The 8,867-nt window shown below is 46.1% G+C and overlaps 1 protein-coding gene across 2 annotated transcripts; it reads left to right on the forward strand.

Moving 5' to 3' along the window:
• Positions 1–494: 494 nt before the first annotated feature.
• Positions 495–4,937, forward strand: LOC105012612. 2 transcript variants are annotated; one of them, XM_010873576.3, is made up of 8 exons: positions 495–558; positions 828–884; positions 1,058–1,443; positions 1,597–1,762; positions 2,581–2,687; positions 2,847–3,002; positions 3,100–3,243; positions 4,376–4,937. In XM_010873576.3, exons 3-8 carry the CDS (start codon positions 1,075–1,077, stop codon positions 4,829–4,831), a joined length of 1,398 nt encoding a protein of 465 aa, XP_010871878.3. In that variant the 5' UTR covers positions 495–558; positions 828–884; positions 1,058–1,074; the 3' UTR covers positions 4,832–4,937. The 2 variants fall into 2 exon arrangements, with proteins under 2 accessions (XP_010871878.3, XP_034150764.1); XM_034294873.1 differs by lacking the exons at positions 495–558; positions 828–884 and having other exon boundaries at positions 1,014–1,443.
• Positions 4,938–8,867: the final 3,930 nt, after the last annotated feature.

Consider the following 8,867-nt stretch of genomic DNA (forward strand, 5'->3'; position numbering starts at 1 on the left):
TCCGTCAATATAATGGGAACTCTTTCACTACCATCCTCCTACTGTTCAGCGTCTTTATTCCTTGGAGGTCAAAGTACCTCAGTGAGGTGCATGTCGGAGGGGTGGCAACCTCAGCTGTAGGACATGAGTCTGAGAGAGAGGTATCAGACCCAGAGGCCGTCTGTTCAAATCAATACTGGCATCTACTGGCTGGATAAAGTATTACACGTTTGAATTACTTTCTTATAAGGGAATATAGGCTGCTTTTCAAAATATGTGAAAAGGATTCTGTGTTTATTCTATAATCGTGTTGGGTAATGGTACTGTGAAGAAACATCTAGTTGGAACCAAGCTGGGATCCCCTGTCTGTTGGAATGGAACTCCAAGGGATTCCCAGCCAAATAATCCATGAGAACCTCTACGGTCACAGCAGTTATCCAGAGCGATGATGTCATAATGAAGGAAAGGTTTCTTGGATATTAAATGGAATGTTGAACCAGAGAGACCTTCCAGCTCAGCCGGGCAACATCAGATGAGGAGAAGTAGAAAGACAGACTGGTTCGTTTCCACAAGCCACAGGTCTAGAATCTGCTTCCGCTACTCCAATGTTGTCCTTTACTGTTGGTGTGGAAAATTAAGAACTGACCCAAGATCATCATCCAAGGGCAGTTTCTTAGACACACAGATCAGCTCTGTCTTCATTAATTCTCAGTGTCTGCGTTGCTTGCTGGCCATGGCTGATGACTTTGACTGATTTCTGTTTTCATCATCTATGACTTGATGATTTATAGAGGAGCCCACATTCATCTATTAACACACTCTGGCTCATACTTGTTATTCTCACATAGGGTACCCTGCCCCTGACTTGAGGTGAAAAGGGCCTCCTATATAGAGCATTACTCCAGGTTAGTGGATACTTATCAGCTCACAAACAACAGCCAAACCTTTCACAAAGATGGACTCTCAGATGATGCCTGCACAATGTGCATAACTTTCTACGTTTCAGGTGCAGCCATAGTGTTTCTAAACCCTCCAGTGTGTGTTTTATGTCCGATGACGATGCACTGTTGCCCCAAAGGTCAGGGGTCTCCAGTGATGGCCAATCAACAGCCTTCTCTGACTGGAGTGACCAATCAGAACACAGGTTCTCTAACCACAAGCCCAGCCAGTCTACAGGGTGACCAGGAAGCCGACCCCTGTGCCCGGTTAAGGTACCAAACGGCGACCAACAACCCGTCCGTAGTGATAGAAGATATTGAGTATGTAGGATGTGAGCTAGACCCAGATGAGGACTGTCGACCCAGGAGAGGATGGAGTCATGGAGTGGCTACAGGGGGAGAGAGAGACATGGGAGGTTGGGGCAGGGAACAGCAGGGGGCCAAACATTCAGATACCCAGCAGGAGCAGACCAAGAGCAGGGATCAGAAAGGAAGGCCTCCAACCCCACTGGGCAAACAAGCGCAGGTAGAGACACCCAGACGAGGGAGGTGATGATGATGATGACGGCATGGAAGATAATGAGGCCAATACTCAATGGCCATAATGACATTTTCGGTAGCGGTGCCAGCGCACAATGTAGTAACCTTCATCCGAATAATAACGGCGTTTTCTCCCCAGACGTGTGACCCCTGTGTCACCCCCGTGGACGACAACCATCTGGGCGTGTCAGGCACCCAGTCAGAAAGTGCCATCAACGGGGACGGGATCGCCGGCGGGCAGAGGCTGTTCTATGGGGCTCATGTGGGCAGCGAGACACGGAATGTGGAGTTCAAGAGAGGCGGAGGTCAGGGTCGTAGGTCATAGAATGGGATGTCACGCGCAACGCTGGGGGTCTTGGTTAAAAACGTCTTCAAAGTGGACCAGCCCACCTCCCTTGACTAGAATGAACAAGCTGAAGGCCTTAAAAATCTGACCACATCATTTACAAACTGAGTACAACAGTATTTATTTTATTTGCATTGCGATGGGGTAAGAGGGACAGTTTACCTGCATAACTAAGCCATTTATAGGGTTTTTCATAATGACAGTGAGGGGGGAATTCTCCAGTGAACATTCACTTCAGCAGTCTGCGTATGATGTTTCTCTTATTTATTTTTTATAATTTAAGGCTCTACGTTTTAGAAACAGGCACTCATACAAAAAGCACATCCTGGCACAACTGCCTCTTTCCCCTCATTTGGAGCACCTGTTTGTCGTTATTGACCCAACCTGTGCTCCTGATCAATGTCCCTATTTAAGTTCCTTCTTCCCTCTCGCCTGTCATTATTCCGTTCTACTTGTAATGTTGTAATGTTTGTTTTGTTACGTCGGAGTTCTTTTTTATTAAATTCCTCCTACAAGCACCGCTACACCTCTGGTTCCTTACTCGCCGCCACCTTATAAAAATCATCCTGAGAACCTTCCAGTTACATTATTCGTAATATAATTCCTGAAAACAATGCATCAACCAGGATTCTAGCTTCAGGAAAAGAAAAAAAAAACAGAATACCTTGACACAAAGTCATCCCACAACGTTCAGGCTTGTGAAAATCATAGTAGTAACGCGTTAAACATAACAGTGCGTTACCAGGAGAGAATAACCCCATCCTCGCCACCTTCCAGGAGAGTACCTGCACTCCTTGTTCCGAGCCCACCTGCGACGCTACGCCTGTGCCTTCCTGAACAGCGGAGGGGGCAGCCTGCTGGTGGGGGTGGACGATGACGGCGTGGTGAGTACGAACGACATCCACAAAGGTTGAACAGACGGACTGAAATGTTAGCCAATATTCCCTCCGTGTCCACGACACAATTAAACTGACAGGGTCCGCATGCTCATACTGTTGCCATGTTACGTCAGCGACCATGAGCGTAACCGAAACTGTACCTAGGTGAGGGGGATACGCTGTAACCACAAACAGGAAGACCGAGCGCGGCTGCTGGTGGACTCCATCCTGAAGGGCTTCCACCCTGCCCTCTTACCACACTCCTACACGCTGGCCTTCTTGCCTGTGGTCAGACCGGGGCCCGAGGGCCACAATTTGAAGGTGCGTCTTCCCGGCCGTCTGTCTGTCTTTCTCCCTCCGGTCATCCCCCTGCCCGTCGGTCAGTCTGTAATCCGCTCTGTCCCTCTCCCCCCTGCAGGTGCTGAGGCTCACCCTGCGTCCCCCTCCAGCCTTCACCTGGCGAGACATGTACCAAACCGACAACGGGGATGTGTTCCTCAGGAGGGACGGCAGCGTGGAGGGGCCGCTGTCGGCCGGTGTTGTCCAGGAATGGGCCAGGCAGGTGGGCGGATATCAAGACCCATTAAATGGTTCCTTTAAGACGGGGTCATTGGGGAGCCAAGGCGTGTAGATGATTTATTACCGGGATATTAGGAAATGTCTTGAATGTGAGTGTGAGGAGGTCACAACAGTCTTAGTTTAACGATGATCATGTTATCTTAGCAAAGATCCTGTTATATTATCTTAGCATTGCAATATTTCATTCTGCCGGACATAGACGATCATTGTTGATTGCGCGGCCCTCTCCGAACACCGCTGACATCAGCTACCGCTCACAGCTCGAACGCCATCACAAAGTTTGCTGAGAACACAACGGGATTGGTCCGATCACCAATGGCGATGAGGTCAGAGACCTGACAGTGACACTTTCTCTCTCAACATGGGCTCCAGGAAAGGGAGGGATGAGAACAACACCCTCTGGGAGATGTTCCTCACTGTCCACATCATCAAGAAAGCTGTCAGTGCTTCATCCCCCCGAGGAGGTTGAAATGACTTAGAACTGGCCCTCTAACAGCTGTACAGCTGCCCCATCGTGACCGTCTCAGCCAGCCGTATCACTGCTTGGATCTGTGGTTGCAAACCGCTTCGGAGAGTTGAATAATGGCAGAATTCATCACTTGGGCAAAGCTCCCTGCCAACCAAGACCTCGGAATCAGGCGGTGTCAGAAGAAGCCATTAAACATAGAGCCTTTTTCATAAACATTTAATGCAACCTTTACCCAAAATGTACCCAGGTGAGCACATTGACCACCAATTCTCATTTACAGTGGCAACCCAGCTGGCAACACTCAGCTACTCAATGACCCCAGCCACCCAGGGGATAGAATATTCTTTATACTAACCCAAGGCAGACATGACATGCTTTACCAGTGAGTCTAGTCTGTAACTGTCAGAACCTTGCATAACTTCTACTCCCAGGCCTTAAGACAGTTGTCAAATAAAAGATGATTATTGAGTGTCTGTTTTTGCATTTTCCCTCAGGTATTGATCATGCTGAATGTACTGTACAAAGACTGGCCCTAGTCCGCACACACTCACACACACACACAAACACACACACAAGCAAGACAGTTGATCAATGGAAATAACATGTATAGTTGACAGCCGTTCTGTTGTACTCTGTCTCCCCCTAGAGGTGGTGTGGGGAGGTGATTCGTCTGCAGCACTGCGTGGAGAGCTTGTTGTCTGAACAGAGACTGTTATTGCGGGAGATACGCCAGCAGAGCAGGGCCATCGTTGATCTGCAGAGCGGCCAGACTCGGTCACACGTGCGTTTACACACAGAAACTGAGCCAAGGCCACATGTGAAGACGCCAGCAACAGGAAGCCTGATGCAGAGGTTGAGAAAGGCCAGAGAAGTGACACCAGCCGATCCAAAAAACCAGTCCCTCATCCCACCCCAAAACACCGCTCTGGCTCAGGTACCCTTCACACACCCAGAACCTCCAGGAGGGACGCATCGTGACCCGTTGTCGTCCACAGGGCCCAGTCAATGTCCTGGACTCCCACAGTGCCCTCGGTGCCAATTTACAGAGCGTAGAGAGAAGAAGACACAGGTTCCCATTTCAAACATCTGCCGACTGATGTAAATAAATGGCCTTATTCAACCTCCTACCATCTGAATGGCGATAGATCCAATCTGCACTCCAGATTTGCGTTTGGTCAATAGAAACCCTACCATATCTCCAGCGCCTGAATTTAGTGTTGTCAAACGATTAAAACAATGAATCTTGATTAATCACGTAATCTTTCGTATTTAATCACGGTCAATTGCAATTTTAGAATACATAAAAATTTGGCCCTAAATACGCATTTTTATGTTTTATTGTAAACTATGGACTGTGCTTGACTGGACAGTGCACAAGCTGTATTTTTCCAAGCCAGTCAACATGACCATAGCTCGGGAATGTCTGCCCCTGTAAATACGAATAGAAGGTTGCTGGTCTCCGATCCCCACACTTCTACTCCAACCATCTCCTACCACTGTGCTCTTGTTCAAGGCACCAGGTACAATAAAGGCCACGTTCAGCCAGTTCATCTGGAGGGCTGCTGGGCGTGCAGGCAGCTGATCTGACACTGAATCCCACCTAAGCTTTTCAAGGTGTTGTCCATTGATGTTTAGACTCAAATGTGGTTAGAATGGGCTTCAGGTGGGGGCCTGTAAAAAAAAAAAAAGCTTTTCTGATGAATGGCGGGCCAGAACTGAATACGCGTTTTTTTTTTAATTAATGCGTTAACAAGCGCACGATTAATTTAAAACGTTTAAGGTGTTACTTTTTTTTTTGGCTGAAGTCAACACATTTTTCTTTTTTTTGAACCTCAAGGCCATCCATAGTCAGAGCTTGACTTGAGCAGGAGCTGTCAGGAGTGCAGGACCCACACTTATTATTCTTTGCAGTTCTCCCCTGATGAACAACGTAGATAAAAATCTCTAGCCAGTGGCCGCCTTGCCTCCCAAATAACTGTCCATTTTTTAAATTGCTTACCTGATGCATTTGGTTGAATTTGGAAATTGTTTAACTTTGACATTCCAGCCCAAAATACATGATTAAGACCAGCGGCAGGCGTTACAGTGATACCTAGTGATGGCCATTCGAGGCTTCATTAGCGTTATTTTAGCAGCAGGATATTATGCTGGCAGCACTTAGATTTTCTTTATCACAATAAAAGCCATCTTTGAAATGTATAAAGTAATGTAGTTAACAATCTAGTCTGTGAAGAAGAACAGACAAGAATAATACTGCAATGGACATTAAACATAAAATGTACTGACTAGATAGTTAACTATATTACCTTATATATTTCAATGATGGCTTTTATTTTGAAAAGGAAAATCTGAGTTAGCACTGCTTGCATAACATCCTGCTGCTAGAAGAAGGGTAATGAAGCCTCGAATGGCCATCACCAGTGATACCTGCATCATAGTGCAGTGTCTGAGCACAAACAGCAGGTGGCAGCAGAGACCATTCCCTCCTCCAATTCCCCTTGTGCCTGCACGGCCAGTCATTTGGAGGTAATGCCTACTCATTACCGTGATAAAGGATATGAGGATGAGTCACGAGGAGGGGGAGGGAGAATGGAATAAGAGGAGAGGTGGGGGTAGGGCAGGAGAGTAGTGGAGGCTATTTACATGACCTCCAATTGTCTTCTCATGTTGCAAGGGTTCTGTCTATCTAACAGCTCCATTCAAGAAGAGAATCCTTTCAAGTCATGTGGTTTTGATCTCAGCCAACAGTTTAGCCCAACATTACTTACATTCTCCACTGTAAAACAGACCTCACTCACAGCTTCCTGTTGTGGTACGGAGTTTAATGTCACACATCCTGTACTGTTCTGCTTTTCTGCCCCACTAAAAACATCTGCGCTGTTTTTTATCTAACTCTGGCTGTTTCAGCTGTCATCTGCAGAGAGAGAGAAATACTGTAAGCTTCTGTGTGTACGTGTGTTTGTGTGTGTATGTGTACATGTGTGCCAATTTATCACCCTGTTTGTCTGTCTGGGGTTGCTGAGTCACAATCATGTGTAAACTGCTTCTGAATCCCACACACTGTTGGGTATGTGTGGCTCATTGTATTGTCATCACAAAATGTAAGTGCGTCGAAATCAGTCAAACATACACACAGATAGAGAGAAATGTGGGTAGACTATTTATTTCCTCTTTATTTTAGGGGACTTGGTGGGGTTTTTACCGTTGTCCTGCGTCTTACAACAAACTATATATAGGAAGACCAAGAACATATCACACAAGAACTTCAAGTTGATGTATTCAGTCAGAGTGGTTACAGGTTAAGGTTTGGAATAAGGTTTAAAAAAAACAATTTCTGTGTGGCCCTGTGATTGAACACTTAACCCTTAGGTCTGGGTTTTTACACCTATCCCCCATCCCCCAATCAACAACACCCCATCAAGCCTGTTCAACTTTAAAAGTGCTCACTGTTGATCAAAGCGCCGTGTTTTCCAGTCATGGAGTATATTGGCATTCTCTGGATTTACAGTATGTTAATTTAAACTGGGACCTGCATGCTGGGAGAAAAATACAAAGGAAAAAAATGCAAAACATCCCAAGGAAAAACAATTACAGTCCTCAACAAACAGGCCCTAAAATCAACACTTTCAACCGCACCAAAGGCATCAGCACATCCAGTTTCGGGGGGGAACTCTGAATATGGGCGCATGAACAGAGGTGGAAAACACTAGTCTTAAACAACAGAAGGAATTTGGAGAGGTAGCCATCCCTTCGATCGGGGTGTGGTAACTTGTACTTCGGTGGGCAGCAGAATATATTGTAACGTGTACGTTGGTCCCCACTGTGTGTCTATTCCTCTCAGCTGAAAAGTGAATTGACGCGGCTGACTCAGCAGGTTCGCATGCACCACACAGAGAAACCGCTCAGAAAATCCCCCTCTCTCATTGGCTGGCGATGACTCATGGCTAGGCTGCTTGGTGTGGGCGGCGTGCAGCGCTCTACCTGCCGTCCATTGAGTTTTCATTCTGACGAGGTGCGTGTCTCCTTGGAACCATGTCCCAGAGATTGGTAGGGTACTAAAATATGTGGGAGGCAGGGATTTCAGGGGCGCTTTCTCACAGAGAATTCACGCCGGACATCTAATCACGGTACTGTAGACACAGATTCATTAGCAGTAATTAGCATTCTTAGGCGGTCCATTAATTAGCTTTCTTAAGCCGTCCATTAATTAGCATCCAAAGCCATCCTTATTCTTACCACTGCCATTTACTATGTTTATATTACATATTACAAACAGTTTTGAATCCCATCCTCAACTTCTTGTCCTACTTGAGATGCAGTATTATATACTACTTCAAACACATTGAAAGGGCAGCAGCCATATTGTTTTTAGTCGCCAGCCAATCTGCGATTTGTTATAATCACAAAAAAAAATTTGGGGCACAAAAAAAACTATTGTCATGGGATAGCTAAAGACTCATCAGGTTCCCCAGTTCTTGTAAGAACCACCTGTGATTGAATGGTAACCGTTCCTGAGATGACATTATTATTAGCTGTGTAAGTTCTTCGAACCAGACTCCAAAACGGCTCTTGGTTGAGTAAGGTCTTGCAGACAGTGTGATGGCGCATACACTTGTTCACTAGCTATAATGACATTTATGAGAAAGATGGTTGTGACTGGACACACACACATGCACACACGCTTCTATGTTCCAATCTAATCAAAATGACACACTGACCTTGGAAAAGATCAGACAATGGTGATTCTGGACCGCCATTCTTCTCACAGGGAAGTTATTTTCTTTTCTGCTCCTTTTCTTTCACGCTCCAGTCAAGTTCCACTGTGCCTGGGGGTGTGCGTGTGTGTGTGTATGCGTGCACATGTGTGCAGGACAAGGCTTTCAGGAAGACAATGAGGCCCTCTCACCAGAGGAAAGGCAGACTGCTAATAGATCACTCTGTCTCAGTTCTGACTGAAACACTTCTTTTTGCCAGCTCAATAAAAGGGTTTCTGATCTCCACTAGAATCCCTAAAAGAGTGCATGGTGATTCCCATCCAAATAAATAAAGTGACAAGGAATTTCCAAAACTGACCGAATTGAAAACTGAAAGTGTTGGTTGGTCAATTAACACTCATATCCAAAAAGGTACAAGCCTTA

Source organism: Esox lucius, chromosome 10, assembly GCF_011004845.1.
Source record: "Esox lucius isolate fEsoLuc1 chromosome 10, fEsoLuc1.pri, whole genome shotgun sequence".
NCBI lineage: Eukaryota > Metazoa > Chordata > Actinopteri > Esociformes > Esocidae > Esox > Esox lucius.